The sequence below is a fragment of the Polyodon spathula genome, chromosome 1, assembly GCF_017654505.1.
Source record: "Polyodon spathula isolate WHYD16114869_AA chromosome 1, ASM1765450v1, whole genome shotgun sequence".
Classification (NCBI taxonomy): Eukaryota; Metazoa; Chordata; class Actinopteri; order Acipenseriformes; family Polyodontidae; genus Polyodon; species Polyodon spathula.
Window position 1 is genome coordinate 21,600,046 of NC_054534.1, and position 19,116 is coordinate 21,619,161.

General features: G+C 37.3%; 1 protein-coding gene across 4 annotated transcripts; it reads left to right on the forward strand.

Moving 5' to 3' along the window:
- The first annotated feature begins 2,667 nt into the window (after positions 1–2,667).
- Positions 2,668–18,622, forward strand: LOC121315529 (GRAM domain-containing protein 2B-like). 4 transcript variants are annotated; one of them, XR_005950284.1, is made up of 15 exons: positions 2,993–3,081; positions 6,103–6,229; positions 7,255–7,339; positions 10,431–10,500; positions 10,991–11,094; positions 11,697–11,792; positions 11,957–12,028; positions 12,730–12,807; positions 13,260–13,371; positions 13,994–14,110; positions 14,204–14,291; positions 14,805–14,909; positions 16,642–16,699; positions 16,869–16,956; positions 17,298–18,622. XR_005950284.1 is itself a non-coding variant. In XM_041249699.1 (15 exons), the coding sequence occupies exons 2-15, from the start codon at positions 6,117–6,119 to the stop codon at positions 17,337–17,339; spliced, it is 1,305 nt and encodes a 434-aa protein (XP_041105633.1). In that variant the 5' UTR covers positions 2,993–3,081; positions 6,103–6,116; the 3' UTR covers positions 17,340–18,622. The 4 variants fall into 4 exon arrangements, 3 of the variants coding, with proteins under 3 accessions (XP_041105640.1, XP_041105633.1, XP_041105649.1); XM_041249699.1 differs by having other exon boundaries at positions 16,642–16,776; XM_041249706.1 differs by lacking the exon at positions 6,103–6,229 and having other exon boundaries at positions 2,668–3,081; positions 16,642–16,776.
- Positions 18,623–19,116: the final 494 nt, after the last annotated feature.

A 19,116-nucleotide genomic window follows, 5' to 3' on the forward strand; every position in this document is an offset into this window, starting at 1 on the left:
TGAGATTTTTTTATTTTTGTCAGTTTTTCGTTAAGTATATGGAAAACTACAAAGCATTGTGTAATTCAATGTGTTAAGCAGGTTTCATTCAACTTTATAAAGCAAAATGAGTTAATTCTATAGGGTGATACAACACTTTTGGCCATAGGCAGTACCATATAAGTAGGGCTTCTGTTTTCCTCATTGTAATCTTGTTTTAAATCTTGCAAGCGGAGTGTCCAGTAGAAATGGAGGAATGTGCCGTTACTTACTAGTTGGGGTGGGTTTAAAGCATTCAGAACAAACCAGTGATCCAAGTGAGGAAGGCGGGAGTAATTACCAGCAGCACTGGGAAATGTATTTATTATTATTTTTGTAGTAGGTTTTATTTTTTAATGGGAAAAGGATAGTCAACATGGATTGATTAACCATTTCCATAGTTTTTTTCTTGTGTTTATTGGCTATCCACCAATTTTTCTTTTTTTATTATTATTATTTGTTTTATCAGGTATTATTGATTAAAAACTAAATTTCAGAAGCCCTACATGTTGTGAGTTTCCAGTTTATTTCCGAATTTTTACAGAACAGGTTCAGTTTCCCCCTCATGTCAACATATGATGTTCTCCCATCACCACAGAACCTAAACCTCTGTGTAGGAGCACATCCCTCATGTCCTTTGTGTTCATCACCTGCAACATTAAAGCACATTTTGACAGGATGTAAGGTGGGTTTTAGCCAAGGACGGTTTACTTGGTGCCATGACCAGGTGCTGCGATGTTTGGCCTTAGCATTGGAAGACAAGCGTAACATGACCAATAAGTTGCCACCAGTTCCATCTAAACATTATACATAAAAGACAACATTTCTTCACCTAGTATAGCAACTGCCAGGAAAAGCTGTTAAAACCAAGCCTCGCCCAGGACAACTGGAAGCTGTTAGAGATTGGAAAATGTTGGCAGATGTTGGTCAATGGCTTATTTTTTCACCATTAATCTTTGACCAGATATTGTCTTGTGGTCTGGATCAGCACTCTTTGTTCACCTGGTAGAATTTGGTAGAATTTGGTACGCTCAAATAGCTGCTGAAGTGGAACAGCAAGGATGGAGAGGTGGGTTGTCGAGAATTTGTTTGATTTTCTCAGAGACATCGAATTCAGTGGCCAAGAGTTGCGTCACACAGTGAAGAATTTATCTGAAGCAGTAAAGAGAAGCAGCAACTGGCTGTGGTTGAGATGGAAAGATTCTGATTGGGGATCTCAAGCACAATAGAAAGAAACGCTGATGTACGGGTAATGGAGGGGGGTAATGCCTGGACACCAGATACACGGTCGAGCCCTTTTGAGGTGTCATGGGCTAGTCAATGAAACACAGAGAATGGAAGGTGCCCACTTGAAGACCCTGGAGATGTACCCTACTTAGCTCATTCCAGATGGTTTGGACAAACCCAACACAGCGCATCACCCAAAGAAAGCCATCCCTACTGTGAAGCATGGCGGTGGCAGCATCATGTTATGAGGATGTTTCTCATCGACAGGGACTGGGGCACTTGCCAGGATAGAAGGGAAAATAAATGGAGCAAAGTACAAAGAAGACCTTAAGGAAAATCTGCTGCCCTCTGCAAGAAAGTTGAAACCGGGACGGAAGTTCACCTTTCAGCATGACAACGACCCAAAGCACACAGCCAAAGCTACACTGGAGTTGCTAAGGAACAAAAAGGTAAATGTCCTTTAGTGGCCCAGTCAGAGCCCCGACCTAAATCCAATCGAAAATGTGTGGCATGACTTGAAGATTGCTGTCCATCAACGCTCCTCAAGGAACTTGACAGAGCTTGAACCGTTTTGTAATGAAGAATTGGTCAAATATTGTCAAATCTAGGTCTGCAAAGTTGGCAGAGACCTATCCGAACACTCACAGCTGTAATTGCTGCCAAAGGTGCTTCCACCAAGTTTTAAGTTGGGTGCAATTATCTATTTTAAATGAAATATGTATTTTTAATATATATTTTTTTTCTCAATAAAAACATTTTCCCCTTAACAGTGTGGAGTATGGTGTGTAGATAATTAGAAAAAAAATCCTAATTTAAATGCATGAAACTCTGAGGCACTGACACAACAGAATGTGAAAATAGTTCAAGGGGATGTAGACTTTCTATAAGCACTGTATGTGTGTGTGTGTGTGTGTGTGTGTGTGTGTGTGTGTGTGTGTGTGTGTGTGTGTGTGTGTATATATATATATATATATATATATATATATATATATATATATATATATAGTATTCAAATTTTAAATTGACAATCTATAGGCATTCACTACATCCTTACCGTGTTTCGTTCCTTTCACTGTGGTCAGTATTAGCACCCAAGGTCTTCAATGTGGGCAAGCACAAGGCCGGTGACTGGCTAAAAGGGGAGGGCAGGCATGCCACCCTTGCTATTCTTTTAGATGATTTTATTCACAGTTGTATGCAAGCCAGCTGAAGAAATAGAAGAATATGACTAATAGACGTGCTAATCATGTCAAACTAAATGGTGTGTGTGTGTGTGTGTGTAACACACACACACACACACACACACACACACACACACACACACACACATTTGTATATCATTTAACTGGTTATACTGGTTAACAGAAAGTACTCTAAAAAATGGTGCTTTAAGAAGGTAGCCATATGTTGTTTATCAGTTAAATGATGATAACAGACGAGCTAACATCCTGTTTAACTTATTTCATTTTAAGTAAAAGATCAGGGCGTCGCAAATAACCTGAGACATCATGGGAACTTATTGTACGCGGGTTACTTTCTTCTGCTGACGTTACTATTCAATTTAACACGTTATATAGCATGCACCTATCAAATCATCACCACTTTTAACCGGATACAAAAGTAGCACGGAGGAGAGAGAGAGAGAGAGAGAGAGAGAGAGAGAGAGAGAGAGAGAGAGAGAGAGAGAGAGAGAGAGAGAGAGAGTGTGTGCTCATACGAGATTGTGTTTATGATGGAAGAGCAGGAAAACTATGAAGGCAAGCGCTGTACTGCCGTGGAAGAAATAAGACTGTTGAGATCGTCTAGCAAAAAAGATCCAAGAGGGGTTACATTTCAGTAAGTAATAAGTACTTTTTATTGTTCAATAAAAAATGAAGTTGGGCAGTGTGCCACGGGCCTAATCCAGTTACGGGTGGTGGTGGTAGGGTTAATAATAATAATAATAATAATAATATTAATTTGGCAGACGCCTTTATTCAATTACAAAAAAGTGGCATAAATGTGTTACACAGGATCATACAAAAGCGCTTATTCAATACCTAGTTGTGTTTGTTTTTGTTTCAGGGGGTTTTGTTTAGATTAGTTGGGTAACTTTGTGATTTCGGTATTCGGGAAGGAATTAAACTTTGGGAATGTAGTTTAAATAGAAAAAGAAGGAAAACGAGCACGTATTACGGCACCAATGTGTTCATTGCCTTATTAATATGGCACAAATATACTTCTGAGGGCCTGCAGAGAACAGTCCTGTAGAGATCTGAATCTACACAGTTAATTCACAAAAACGATACTGTTTTAATGGCTCTTAAACGTCGTTATATTTTTTTAAATACAGATTCAAGCCTAGGTATGGCTCTGATTTTACAACCTACACAACAAAAGTGTATAGACGTTTTGAAACATTGTGAAGTTTGAAACTTAATGTTTGTACTACAGAGTACAATTGGAATGTCAAAATGTTACACTTCTTGAACCGCTTCTCAAGTTAGCTTCATACTCGGAACTGATTTCTTTCGGTCAAGTTTGTCGGTTTTGTTTTTTATTTCCCAGTTACAAATTTAACACATTTAAACAGGTAGTAAATCTATTTTGCATGCATCTATATAAATAACACTGGGTACCAGCGAATTGGTGCAAATCTAGACAGATGTTTATTTAACTGTTGTTATTGAAATGGTGAATTAGCCCACTCAACACCATCACTTGCTTGCTGTAGAGCTCCGTCTGAATAATTAGTTATTTAATTGGCTAATAGTGGGAAATTAAATGAGTGCAAAGCATCCTCAGATTATTCATTCATGTTGCACTTGGTATACTTGCACCCATGAGAATGAAATTCATTCGTGTTAGAATTTATAAAGCTTAAGTCTTCACTTGAACGGTTTACATGCAGTTTTAAAAACTTTAAATTCCCATGAAAATTTGACCTAGTGAACATCCCTTAGGAAGTGCGCTGCAAAAACATGATGTCTATGGCAAAAAAAAAACTGCCCAAATTACTCAACGGATATTTGCTTGGCAACAAGTCTAAAGCGGAAATATTCACATAACCTCGTTCAACTAAAAGGCTATACCATTCCTTTAAAAATTATCTATACACGCAATGCTTCAAATTATAGCCAATTGCAGATTACTTCTCGTTTTTATAAACACATTTTTTCAGAAATTAACATGTGGATCAGAATTTGTTTTAAGCTACCCTTCAGTTGGGAGGTTTGCAGAACTAGTCTACAAATCTGCAAAAAATAGTACCTTGTTAAATGATAGTGTTAAGCGTTCCACCATATAATTCTGGTATGTTTTCTGGGGAGATACGGGCTGCAGAACATTTTGTCAATGTTTTATTCTTAAGTAGGATTTGTAATACTTTGTCTGGTTACTTGTTTTGAAACTGGTATCCTGCTGTAAACCCCATATTTAATTTATCTAAACATGTACATGTTAGGGGTTTTTTTTTGTGTGTGGTCAAATGAGGCAGACTGCAATAGCCATGTTCTGCACATTCAGATATCTTGTAAAGCCAGTTAAAGGAAGCTGACATCTGTGGCTTGTGCAGGCCAAGTTGGAACATTGACAGACACATTTATACCCTCCCATATTTGAATGTTAATCTTTCCATTTGACTTCAAGGGTAATATCTTTCCCTAAAATAAAACTACATGTAAACCCATTTTGCAGAAGACACTATCTAGTGTGGCAAAAGGTTGCAATTTTTTATTTATTTTTATTTTTTTTTTACTTAAACCAAGCCATTCGTTGTTCTATGCAAAAAGAAAAGCAAACTATAATTCAGTCACCCAAAAACTTAATTACCTCAACATGTTCACAATAGTAGTATACCATTCTAAAATCACAAGATATTTGTTTGAATTTGCTTTTGTTTAATCTGGTAAATGTTACTCTTGTACAGTTTATTTTTGGTTGAATATTTAGAAGAAAAGCTCAAGGATGCTTTGACAAAACCTTAATGGTGGGATTTGCTGAAATTATGCCAACATATATAAACTAGTTATCTTTTGAACATAATACAACTAAAACAGACTTTACCCAACCACAATACCCATGCTTTATTTGGTATATCATGCAGGGTCAATAATTGAATGATAAGAAATGTTTCATGCTTTAGGTTAATTTTGTATACTATATTGCCTAAATATTTATGTTCTTGCAACTGATAATACCCATTGCTGCTTGGAGATTGGATACTAGTTTGTTGAAGAAATGTAGGACTGGTCTACAAGGCTCTAATTTCTCTGGCGCTTGCATTGATGTGAGTGTCTGTGGTGTCAGAATTCTTCAGTAATTGGTGCTTTACACTGTATTTATGGATTCATAAACTTTTTTTTATTTTAAATCATTCCTTTTGATATGTTCTGTAAACAAATGTTTACGTTGAACTCGTACCTTGTTAATTTTCTTTCTTCAGCCAGGTGAGAATTAAGGGCTTTAATAAAAATAAAATACATTTTGGCTAATGGCCAATGAGAAGAGCAAGATGCAGCCTGCAGAAAGGTTGCACATCCTATCAAATGACTGCCTCAAGTGAAAACAGTTTCTTTGAACTCAGCAGTGGGTTGCAGCTTATTCCCAGGGCTATGATTAAGCAGATATTGACTGTAAGCATTACCACTCGAGTACTGTACAGAGCCTCGGGAAAATCTTGCATTTTTTTTATGTTCTACAGAATTAACGGCTTAATAGACAGACCTATGGTACTCCTATTTTCAATGTGTGTTTACTCCAGTATAGAAGTTACAATCCTGTGAGTGACTCTGAAAGGTTAGGGGATCAGTCTTGTGTAAATTACACTGTTAAATTGCATCAGTGTCTTAAGATAACCATGGCGTTCCCTATTTGCAGCTCTGAAACTGAGAATGGGGGAGAAGAGAAACAGAAGGTGGCTGGGAAGCTGCTTTAATGAGCAGCTGCAGCCATTGAATATTGATGCAGAGCTCTTTCAGACCCAAAAGAAATCACCTCTTGTAAGGTGAGGCACTGTGATCTGTGCACTGTAATAGTTTGAGTTAAGGTGAGGCAAGGCAGGGGTAGAAATACCTTTTGCAAGTTCCAGGCTAATGCAAATAACTTTGTCGGATCATGTTTAGTTTTAGAGGAAAAATTGGTACTATCTAATTTCACCCTTTGGAATTGTGTTGGAAGATGATACCATCACAGTATTGAAGGTTTCTTGATGCAGATAAGTTGATAAGCTTTCTTAGGTATGCTTGGTAGTCAGTGGGTATCGACTAGCATGGTAAATTGACCCCGTTAGCAGGTTCCTTGTGTGTGTTTATTATTTAACCAATAGTTGCTGAAAGCACTCTGGTTGTAAACCCCAACCAGAAGGCAAGGTGTTACTGAATTTTTTTTTTTTTTGTGCTGGACACTGTTATGGCATCGTGTATTCTGTTTTATTCTGTACCTGTATCTGGTGTTTATGGTGAAAATATAGTGAAGCCCTCAACAATGTTATTTTCAAGTAGTCAGCGTTATTTTTAAATATATACAAACACACAAGGCAAATGGAAATCCTGGTAAGCATAATTTGCAATATTATGTTTTGTTGTTTTTTTTTATTAGTTTTCTTGCCATATAAAATCCATTCAAATTCATTATGAACAATGTGTGGTTACTACCTTCTAGTACTTGTATCTAGGTTTACTCCCTTTCAGCTTTTTTAGCAAAATGCCGCAGTAAATCTCACCTTTTACAGTACGACTGGGGTTTTTCATTTGAACATCATGAAACCTATTAATTTATAGATCGGTATTTTCTGAGCCACTGAAAAAATAAGCGTCAAGAAGCAAATCAATTTATAATTTGTAATGACAGTAAAAATAAAGGCCCAGTAACAAAGTGCCTTCTCACTATTAACTCGTATTCAAGTCAAATACCCCTCATTAATATTATCAGTTCAGCTGTCATACATCCACCAACTTTGTGAAACATTCTAGCAGAGACGTTTTTGGTGATCTGTGATGACCTTTTTTTTTTTTTTCTCTCCCCACCCAGGTCCAAGACCTTTGATACAAACTTTTTTCAAAATTCTTCCGAGTGTGAAACCAAGCTCGAGAGAAAAAAATCTTCGACCAGTCAGGTGAGTAATTTTAAATCTTCCCCTTCCCCACTGTTTTCACTGAATTGTTTTGTTGCAAAGAATAATTCCATTACCATTGCAAACTGTCACTAAATAAGTATGTGAGTGATCTAAAGCAACCCCTGGCACAGCTTTCAGTACAAAATGAAAGCCATCAGTAAACATTACCGTGACCTACCTCCATATATAGTCAGAAATAAGTTTGTGATTGTGTCAATAACAAGTTTTGTCAGTAGGAAAAGCAGTTTTCTTAAATACAGGCAGTCCTCGCACTTATGACACAATTGGTTCCTAAAAGTCTTGTTGTAAGTCGAAGCACATTTTCCTATAGGAGCAATGTTATAAATTGGGGTTACGTTCCTGATTTCAGCCAGATAATATAGTTTTACAAAAATGACCCATTGTAGTGTACCCATGCAAATATTTAATACTCAGGCACCTACCTGGCTTGTTTAAAAGTACAGATCCGGGGTGTTCCAATGGCGTATTCAGTGTGTGTATGTGGTACTCCTAGCAGGAAATACGATAGTCTGACGTTAAGCCTCTCGTGACGCATGGCTCAGGTCTCACCGTTTCGTAAATGCCGTATCGATGTCAAAGTCGAAGCAGGATAATAATGCAAGAGTCATAAGTCGAGGATCGCCTGTACAATCAAACCTGTTTTAAGAGACCACTCAAGGGGCAATAGTGGCCTCTTAACACAAGTGGTCTCTTAAGAGGTCCCATAAATTCTGAATTTTCTATTTGTCTCTGACATGCTTTTCTGTAATCATGTATGTCTTGCATAGTGTAAAAGCCAGAACATGTGATAGGAACAAAAGGAAGTATGTATTTTTAATAACATTCATTTAGATAGATAATTTGTTTTGCAAATGCATTGTTTTGTGATAAGTAATGAATGCTTGCCTAGTTCTAGTTTTTCTGGCACTTGTTGTCTTTACAAGTTTTAATATCGTTAATTCTGTCATCTAGGGCAGGGGTTGGCAACCTCAACTTAACCAGGGACCACCCTGGCGGCCCACAAAATGGCTTGTGGGCCGCCACCAACAAAACAACTATTTAACTTTGCCGCCACTTTCCGACCCCTGATCTAGGAAGGACCTTTTGTTTCTCCACATGTTCTCTCTTTCTTTACAAGAGAGCGCTGTTTTATTGATTACTGATAAGATAGCTAAAGTGGTTACCGTATTCCTTTGAATTTAGGGCGTACCATTTAAAATCGTATTTCTTATAGCAATAGCCTTGTGTAAGGATGCTTTAATGCAGGTTTGAGTCAGTTGCTGGGTAAGAGAATTGTGGTCACTGGTCATGTTAGACAGGTACTCGCTTAATGCAGTTAAATAAAAACACACATTATTGGGAGGAATTTTAAAGTGGTCACTTAGACCCAGTGGTCGCTAAATAAAGGTGGTCGCACGAGCAGGTTTGGCCAATAAATGTATATACAGTGTCTGTAGAAAGTCTACATCCCCTTTCAAATTTTTCACCTTTTTGTTGCCTTATAGCCTGGAATTAAAATGCATTAAAGTTGTGTTTGTTTTATTTCTTTTTCGTTATCTACACATCCTACCACACAACTTCCAAGTGAAAAAAATATTTTAGAAATTTGTAGAAAATTAATTAAAAATAAAAACTGAAATAGCTTGGTTGGATACGTGTCTACCCTCCTTGTAATGGCTATCCTAAATCAGCTCAGGTGTAACAAAAATCACCTTCAAAATCACACGCCAAATTAAGTGGCCTCCACCTGTGTTAAATTGTAGTGATTCACATGATTTCAGGATAAATTCAGCAGTTCCTGTAGGTTCTCTCTGCTGGGTAGCGCATTTCAAAGCAAAGACTTAACCATGAGCACCAAGGCACTTTCAAAAGAACTCCGGGACAAAGTTGTTGAAAGACACAGATCAGGGGATGGATATAAAAAAATATCAAAGGCCTTGAATATCCCTTGGAGCACGTTCAAGATGATTATTAAGAAGTGGAAGGTGTATGGCACCACCAAGACCCTGCCTAGATCAGGCCATTCCTGCAAACTGGATGACCGAGCAAGGAGGAGACTGATCAGAGAGGCTACCAAGAGGCCAATGGCAACTTTGTAAGAGTTGCAGGCTTTTATGGCCAAGACTGGTCAAAGTGTGCATGTGACAACAATATCTCAAGCACTCCACAGATCTGGCCTGTATGGTAGGGTGGCAAGAAGGAAGCCATTTCTCAAGAAAGCCCACCTTGAATCCTGTTTTTATGCATACTTCAAAACACTTGGGAGATTCTGTAGCCATGTGGCAAAAAATGTTGTGGTCTGACAAAACTAAAATGGAACTTATTGGCCTAAATGCAAAGCGTTATGTTTGGCGCATCACCCAAAGAACACCATCCCTGCTGTGAAGCATGATGGTGGCAGCATCATGTTATGGGGATGTTTCTCATCGGCAGGGACTGGGTCATTTGTCTGGATAGAAGGGAAAATGAATGGAGCAAAGTCCAGAGAAGTCTTTGAGGAAAACCTGCTGCCCTCTGCAAGAAAGCTAAAACTGGGACGGAAGTTCACCTTTCAGTATAACAACGACCCAAAGCAAACAACCAAAGCTACTTTGGAGTGGCTAAGGAACAAAAAGGTAAATGTGCTTGAGTGGCCCAGTCAGAGCCGGGACCTAAATCCAATTGAATTTGTGGCAAGACTTAAAGATTGCTGTCCGTCAACGCTCCCCAAGGAACTTGACGGAGCTTGAACAGTTTTGTAAAGACGAATTGGTCAAATATTGCCAAATCTAGGTGTGCAAAATTGGTAGAGACTCCCAACTGTAATTGCTGCCAAAGGTGCTTCCACCAAGTATTAACTCAGGGGGGTGGAGACTTGATTCAGTTATGATCTTTCAGTTTTGTATTTAATATGTATTTTTTTTTCTAAAAACCTTTTTCCTCTTAAGTGTGGAGTATGGTGTGTAGATTGGGGGGGGGTCCTCATTTAAATGCATGAAACTCTGAGGCACTGACACAACAATGTGAAAAAAAGTTCAAGGGGGTGTAGTCTTTGTAGGCAGTGGTGTGTGTATAATATATATATATCTGTTTTTTTACTTTTTTTCCGCAGTTTACTAAGACTAATGCACAGTTTCATAAGCTTTTTCGGGAAGTATGTAAAGACGAGCCTCTAAAACAAAGTAAGAAACTTCAGAAATACACATTTTTAAAAGTTACTTTATACAGAGTACAAAGTGTGTGTGTGTGTGTGTGTGTGTGTGTGTGTATATATATATATATATATATATATATATATATATATATATATATATATATATATATATATATATATATATATATATATATAATACGATATATATAATATATATATGCACCTAAATGATGGATTTACTTACCTTTTCTTATAAGGGGCTGCATGGGTAAAAGGACCTGCAGCTGTTCACAAATACCACTGTAGTTTTCTGTCTGAGCAGTCATATGTGCATATAACTAATATAATCAAACTGTGTTGCCTGTAAATTTCGATTTTCTAATGTTTGCTCAATACACACACCTGTATTGACATTTGAAGCCGGTGTGCATTGCCTAATCAACAGTAGATTTAGTGTTTGTATTGTACTATACAGAGGATGTATTCCACTGCAAACCATTGTATTTATTTGTGTCTAGGTTATACATGTGCCTTACAAAAAGACATCCTCTATCAAGGAAAGCTGTATGTTTCAGAAAACTGGATCTGTTTCCATTCCAAAGTATTTGGCAAAGACACAAGGGTATGCAGGGTTTTTTTTTTCTTGCTGCAAACAAGGAGTCTTTATATTTGGAGGGATGGACATTTTACTATTCATGAACTGCAATGAAACTTGAGCCGGATGCCGCTTACTGTATCCAAGGTGTCTGTTTCACTTGTGTGGATAAAATAAATACAGGCTAGTTAATAGCAGGTGATCACATATTTTAAGTAGAAGTGAATACAGGCATTAGTGTACATCAGTTCACTCTTTAGACCTCTAACAATGTCTTGGAATGGAGCTATTTGTCCAAATAGCACCACCTAGTGCAGTCTGGGAAATCTTTCCACTCAGCAAACCACAAAACAAATACATGAATCATCTTTTGAGCAAAGTAATTCTCAGAAGGCAGTATGCTTTTTTTTATGTAAATGAATAGATTCCTAATGGGTGTATTTGTCTGTTTTACTATACTAGTGTGCTCACATTCAGATAATCCTATTTACAAGTCTTGTTCTTAAAGTGTAACTTGCACATAATTGTGCCTCATTAAACTATCTAAGTGATGACAGTATTGCAAGAATAGTTCTGCTTCTTTGAACAGTATTTCTACTCCTGATTACATGTTTTTTTTCTTCCACCAGATTGTTATCACAGTCTCATCCGTGACCCTTATTAAGAAAACAAAAACTGCCATTTTAGTGCCAAATGCACTTGTTATAGCAACCCCAAATGACCGGGTAAGCAAATGAAGCAAAATGTCTTGTTCTGCATTGTACAGCTCCAGATCCCTCATTCCCACTGTCCAGTTTAAGCTGCAGAGCCCATGATAACTTCTTCAAGGAGTCAAAATCTGTCATTTTGACTTTTTGGCTTTTTCTTTTTTGGTTTTATTTATTTCCAGCATATGTTTGGGTCTTTGCTCTCCAGAGATACAACGTATAAGGTCTTGAAATCCATATGTGTTCACCTGGAGGTGAGTAGTTTTACTAAATAACAGTGTAACTTAATGGTCTTTATGGGCACCATACATTCAGTTCAATAGCCAGGCTAAGATATGATGCTGATTTTGAGATGCTGTGATAATGGCTTGAGTAGTGTTTTTAAAGAAAGCAGGTTAATGGGGGTGACAGTTCTGACAGTAAATTGTATCATTCAGCACCTCAGTATTTGTGTTTGGTGTATTACTTTCGTACTTCATTGTGAGTAGTTTAATATGTGCCACTGGTGTTAGTGTTATATAAATGTGTAGCGGATAACATTCTTGCATGTAACCCTTAATTTGAGTTCAACTTTCCCTTGTATAGTTTCTTATCTTTAAAAGATAGATATCTTTTGTAGGATGGCACTCTTGTCAATGTTGTCATGCAGGTTTTTGTACCACAGTTCTCTTTGTATAGGATCATTTCTCTCTGAGAAGAAAGTAACTGTCTTTCACCTTTACTACACTTAATAAAGATGGGTGTATCTAACTGGAAAATGATTACTCTGTCCAGAAGAGAGGACACATTTACTGAGTGTGCACCTGCATGGTAGAATAGGGTGCTCTACATTGTTCCTCCAAAGAATAAGGCGAGAAATTGAGAATCTAAATAAAAGGTTGATCTATATATGGCACTGTGTCAAAGTGATTCCCTTGGAAACAGTAACTGCTAATGGAATCAAAATGTGTTTTAGGACAAAAGTACCGGAAACAGTCCAGTCATATCGGCTGAAAACAGCTTCAGGGCAGAACGTCCAACATCCTTGCCTCTGGTAGGTATTTTGACCTCATTCTTGTGTTCTTTTTTTCAGTAGGAATGTACTATTTCCTTGCCACATTTTTACCCTCCTGCTCATATCAATGATTGCAGACCACACGCTTTGAGATTATGGGGTCTACTTTAATAATGTAAATAATGGTGCATCTTAATACCCCAATTTTTCTGCTAATTTAACTATTTTTATTGTGATTAAAAGGGCAGCGATATTTATATCCTGATTTTTAGATAATTAAGACCCCAGTGTCAACACAAGTGTGTTCTATGATTTTACAGAATGTTCCATTATGTCACATTTTGTGTTACTCGCAAATGGTACAGGAAGTGTGTGTTCATGTTTTTAATCTGGCTTGATTTATACTTTAATACTTTGTCATGACCAGTAAACATGTATTGATCAGGTGTATCTAGCACAAACATTGGGATTCATTTAATTTGGTCTGTTAGGATTTTACTGCAGATTTCTCTGATCTGGATGGAGCAGTTAGGAAAAGAAGACAGGAGATGGAGGAAACTACCAGCTCTGGCTCACAGACACCTGAGTATGGAAGTATTCCAGGTAAGCAAAACCTTAAAGCCTCAGCTGTTGACATTGGATATGTAAACACGCAACTGTCTAGTGAAAATAGAGCTAGCGGATGTGGTCGGCTAGATATGTATTTAATTTAGAAAAAGCCTTATAACAAATTACATTTAACTTGAGGGAGAGAAAGGTCTTGGATGATTAGAAGACGGCATCAGTTACATCTGTTGTAAACTCAGATGGCCACTAGGAATGTAAATTTTAGATTGGGAAACATTGCGGACACTTATTTTACACCAACTGGCATGGCTTTTTTTTTTTTTTTTAAAGTCAAGGCTTTGGTAAATAATCCCTGGGTCTATAGTTATAGGTGTTATCCTGCATGCTGTGTTGGGTTTTTTTTTTGTTTTTTTTTGTTTTTTTTAGTAGATGTGAACTTTATTCACAATTTATGGAGTACCTTGTAACAAGTGCCAATGCAAAGTTAATCAATGCAAGGAAGCTGTTACCAACCAGTCTGGGGGCAGAACTAAAGTAGATCACAATGAACTACTAGATTGAACTAATTATAGGGTTGCAATATAAAGAATGCTCCCTGCTTGGCTGAAACATTATACTTGAACACTTCAGGGTTTCAATTTTTTTTCCTCCCCCCAAGAATTCCCAGGAGTGTGTCCTACTTTCCTAAATGTGGTTAAGAATGGAGATCTACCTGTCAATGCTGATATTCACATGCAACAAAATCCTGAAAGAAACATGAGTGTGCACAGGAAAGGTAAGTGATTCGTTAGAAACCTAGATGAGCACTGTACAGTTACGTTTTTCAAAAAAGTCATGGTTCATCTGCACTCTTTTTGGTATGTGGCAGGTTCTTCCAAGCTGGTGGGTGTTTTGCATAAAATGAAATCGTTATGGCCAATATCTTTGAACTCCCTTCTCCTTGTCTACTTGGTCTTGTAAGTAACATTTAACTCTTTCAACACTGCAGACCTGTATATAGGTTTAGGAAGATAACTCCAATAGTATGCAGTAGGAAAGATAACTTCAGAAACTGGGGAAGAGGAAACTTCTGTAATATACCGATATGGATATATTTTCCTATTTTGCAGTAAAAGTACAATTTGTTTATCTATCATAGGGTTTTCTTTCTACTAAATACTCATTATAGGTCTGGTACATTTGAAGCAGGCTTGTTTTCCAGCAAATCAATTTTGCTAAACGTTTTAAAACACAGGGTCCAGAGCAGTAGGTATTTTATTTGGTCAAGTCCTTTAAATTTGTATTTAATTTAGCTTTGACTTGTAACTGTTACAAGCATTTGGTATGGGAGTTAAATTAATAAACTGAACAGTTCAGTTACAAACATAATGCACGGTAGTAGATGTAAAGTGTGTTATAACTGGAATACTTTACCCACCTAATTGCTGTGTTCTGATAGTTCACATTCATTAATGTTCTGTTTTTCTCAGTGTTTGTGTCCTAGTTCTATTATCGTGTTATATGGGCTTTAAAATAATGGCTTTGGAGCAGCGATTGACTTCACTGGGTTCTCTGACAGAGTATCGGGAAAATGAGTAAGTGCACGCCTCCTTTGCACTGTATTGCCAATCTTGTGAAAGTGGCTCTGTGCAGCACTCGCATGCATACATTTAAAGTTGTGGTGAGTAAAGGATGAGCGTTCAGGTTCTTTCCACATTTTGCATAGTACAGTGCAAATCGCAGCTATCATGTAATGCACCAAAATGACTACATTTTAAATGCAACAGATCTAAGATGTCTTCACATTGGAAGACGGGGAGGAATACTGTCGGGAAAGTAACAAAGTGACTGACACTGGGCAATAATTTACTTACGTGAAAAATTGAGGATGATCAGTTTTGAACTTTGCATGGTTTTATGGTTGTGGTTATTAAAACATCAAAACACCAATGGTGTCAGCAACATTGATTAATTTCTATACCCAGGCATTGTTAAAATTGCATAGGCCAACATGTTAACACCTAAACAGTTTTGCCATTTGAGCAATCTGTTAAACCTGAGGTTGATCAGATGCAGTGCTTCCGTGACTGTTTTCAGTGATGTTTAATCAGAAGGCATTAATCTGCACAGCACGATGGTGGTTTTAGCTCAATGTCTTTCCTATATATCCCTCCAACCACAGGTAAAAAGCCTCAGTTCTGTTTGTGTCTTGAATTGAAAGTATGAAATGTGTGCAGATTTTGGGGGTGGTTTACTTTTAACTTGCTTAAGGCGATCATTAGAAAAAATATTCTTAGGGCAGGGATATGTCTGCTGTAACCTACTGTATGCAGGGTTCTCCCCAGGCATTTTCAGCTAGACGGGCCGCCAGTCTTGCAGATGCTACTGTGCTTTTAAAAATAAGGATTGATTGCACTTCTAGCAGACTAGATCAGTTGCGCGTTGCTGGGTGAAAAAAATTCTTGGAACCACATGACAGCTGTGTTACGTCTTGACACAACATTTAACCTATCAGAGTTGAAGGGGCAGGTTTTCCATTTTAAGCAATTCGAAAGGCTATAATGTTAAATGACTGCTAAAAAAAAAAATAACCAATTATTTTCAAAACAAAAATAGTGACGATGAATGCTGGGGGTTATAATAAGCCAGCCATCGACTTAATTCACTACCTAATACTATATTTGCGTCGGCATTTTTTCTTGTATTATTGTACCATAAAGTCATATGTAAGTACATAGTAACTATACATTTGCACCAAAAGTGTATTTCTTTTGTTGTGATATCTTAACAATATCTAACCAGGTGCATGTGAGAGATATTGGGGGGGGGGGGGGGGGGGCATTTATAGAGGCTGTACGCCAAGAAAGGCGTAATGGGATATCGGCTGACATACAAATGCTTAAGTGTAGAAGTGCTGGGTTATTGCACTGTGGTTTCATGCAACAGTTTTGATGGTGACCAAACTTGTGCGAGTACTGTTAAAAAAAAAAAAAAAAAAAAAAAAAAAAAAATTGTTAGTGAACAGTTGCATTCAAAAAATGTAGAAAAGCAAAAAAAACAAATAGACGTGCATTAACAAAATGTCCAGAAAACTTAATTTAAAGAAAACAATTTAAATGATGCAAGAAGCTCAATAATTAAGCTAAAAAGGAAGTGAAAAGGTTTCCCCAGTCACATCGTGGAGTGCCTAAATAAGCACGGTAATTTACTATAAGAAGTCATGAAAACGTAGAAGAGCAACTAGATATAGCAAACAAAAGACAACACATACAAATTCTTTGTCGTATTATATATTTAAAGTAAGGCAAGTTTTATTTTTCTGTTAAGTGCTCCTGGCTATAATGTTCTGCTGCCCGGCTGTACGGAATTCCTGGGAAGAATCCTGGTATGTGTCAATAGGGAAGACACTAGTGATCATATGGAAATTCTGACTTTTTTTGGAGAACATTTTGAAACCTGTTGGTATGTTACTGATGTAAATAACTTGGGAGATTTTAATATCGACATTGTGTGTTTGTGTGCAACCTGAAATAACACTCATTTTGTTCTTGCAGGCTTTTTGTGCAGCAACATTCAGAATCAAATGTTAATGCAGAAATGATTCATGGGGAGTTAACTTCAAACCTGGCCAAACTAGAACAGGTGTGCAGGTTATTTTTGTTGTGTTGCCAACTTCAAATATATATATTTTAAATGTTGATTTTGCAGGAGAGGCATAGAAGTGGAGAAAATGCTAGCATAGAGAGTGATGTAATACAAAGGTTATTATATAGGGAAGCCACATGTTTGATTTGTAAGCTACATTTTGTATCAGTCATGCAATTGTATTAAAGTAGGTTTAACACAAGTTTCTTGAGCATCACAATGCAGAAACTGATTGGGAGGGTTGTGGTGTAAGCAGAAATTTCAATAACTAGTACCAATACTTCAAGCTAATGTAACACTTCATTATTGTATTAACTATCCTTTTGTGCTTTTTTCAGATTAAGAAAAACCTACAAAGGCTTCTAGATGAAACGGAATAAAAAGGGTTAACTGAAATGGAAGTTTTTCAACCTTAATGTTTTGCTGTTTGCCTTTGGGACCACAAGACCTTCTCTGCTGGACAGAACCTCACAATGATGGTACTTGTAGCCCAGATCATGTGGACTGTACTTCACTGTGGAACACTTAAGTGGCCTTAATGCTGTGGAATGTAAAAATCCTTACTAATGTGCAATAACATTATTTTATTGTGAAACCTTTCCTGTGAAGGACTACACTGTTTCAATTAGCTAGTTTCTCTTGAAAACAGGAGTCATAAATAGCTTATTGCCCAAAGACTATTGGTGGGTGTAGTAGATGGGTGCTAGACCAAATAAACTTTTGTTGTACTCCACTCCAAATGTAGTGTAATGTTTGAGCTTTTTGTTGCGTAACACTTGCATGTGCTGGGCATATGCATTGCAGATTATATCGTTGGTGATCTGCATATGGGTAGCTATGCATAAAACTGTAGAAACTGAAATGTTTTGTAAGAAAAAATGGGGTAACTGAAACAAATGTTTATTCTGTATGAAGAATTGTCTGGTACATAAAATGCTTCGAGTAAGTAGCAGGGTTCTGAGAAATATAGCATTATACATCACCATGTGTTGCAGCAGCTGTTTAACTGCCATTTTCTTTTTGTTTACGTCCTTACCACTTTTTATACTTGCAACTTTAACTTGCTTCAGCCCATCACCGCTTTTGGAGCGTAGGCCATCGACGACATCCTGCCAATGTGTCTGACTGTCTTCCAGTTCTCTGCAGGTGTTATTCACTCATGTCTGCTTGAAGGTTGCGTTTCCAGGTGTTCTTCGGTCTCCCTCTTTCTCTTCCCCTGTGTGTTCTAGGTCAGGGATTGTCTGGTGATGTTGGAGGTGGGCTTCCGTAGGGTGGGACCAATCCAGCCCCACTTTCTCCTCCGGATTTCTTCCTCGACAGGGTCTTTCGTGGCCCTTTCCCTTAAGTCAATGTTGCTGACTATCTGGCCAGTAAACGTGAAGAATCTTGTGCAAACATCGGTTGGTCGTCTTCATTATTATCCTTGTCTTTCTTCACGTTTTGAGCCATACAGGAGTAGTGATTTGACATTTTTTAAATGAATATACGAATCTTGGTGTGTGTTGTAATTATAACTTTTACAGTGTGTTTTCAAAGCTCTTCTTTTTTTTCTTCTTCTTCTCTAGTGCACTGGTGTTTTAGATCTGTTCTCCTAAATCACTGCAGGAAGAGATTTTTAAAAAAGTACTGCACAGGCTTTTCTGTTCTGGACCACATCATGGATTGTTATTGCTGTGTTACCTGTTTGACAATGTGGGCAATAATCTTTACTATCGGTGTACTAGAGCGGACATTTTGAAAAGAGCTTCGAAATACTTTAAAGTTATAAGAGTAAAACGTCAAGATGTTAACCATGAAAGAGAAAATAGTTGTGCTTTAAGCAGTTCTAGCAACGTGTGCGGATGCGTGATGCTATGCTTTTCGGAACCCTGCTACTTATTCTTTTTTTTAAAGCACAGTAGTGCTGGATTGTGGGGCATTATGTCTCTTTGAACCAGATGGCTGTTTCTGCAGATTTTGAAAAAAATTGTAAAGCAACAATCTGATGGATTCTATTTATATAAAAAATGTTATTAGGTATATTTTTAACCATTTCTGTGAAATGTTTCTAAATTTGGAAATATGGAATAAATGCATTATATTGTCTTTATTGTCCTAGACTTGAAACTGGTTTTGTTCTACAATTTTTTTTGATTTACCTTTTCATTTTTGCATGTT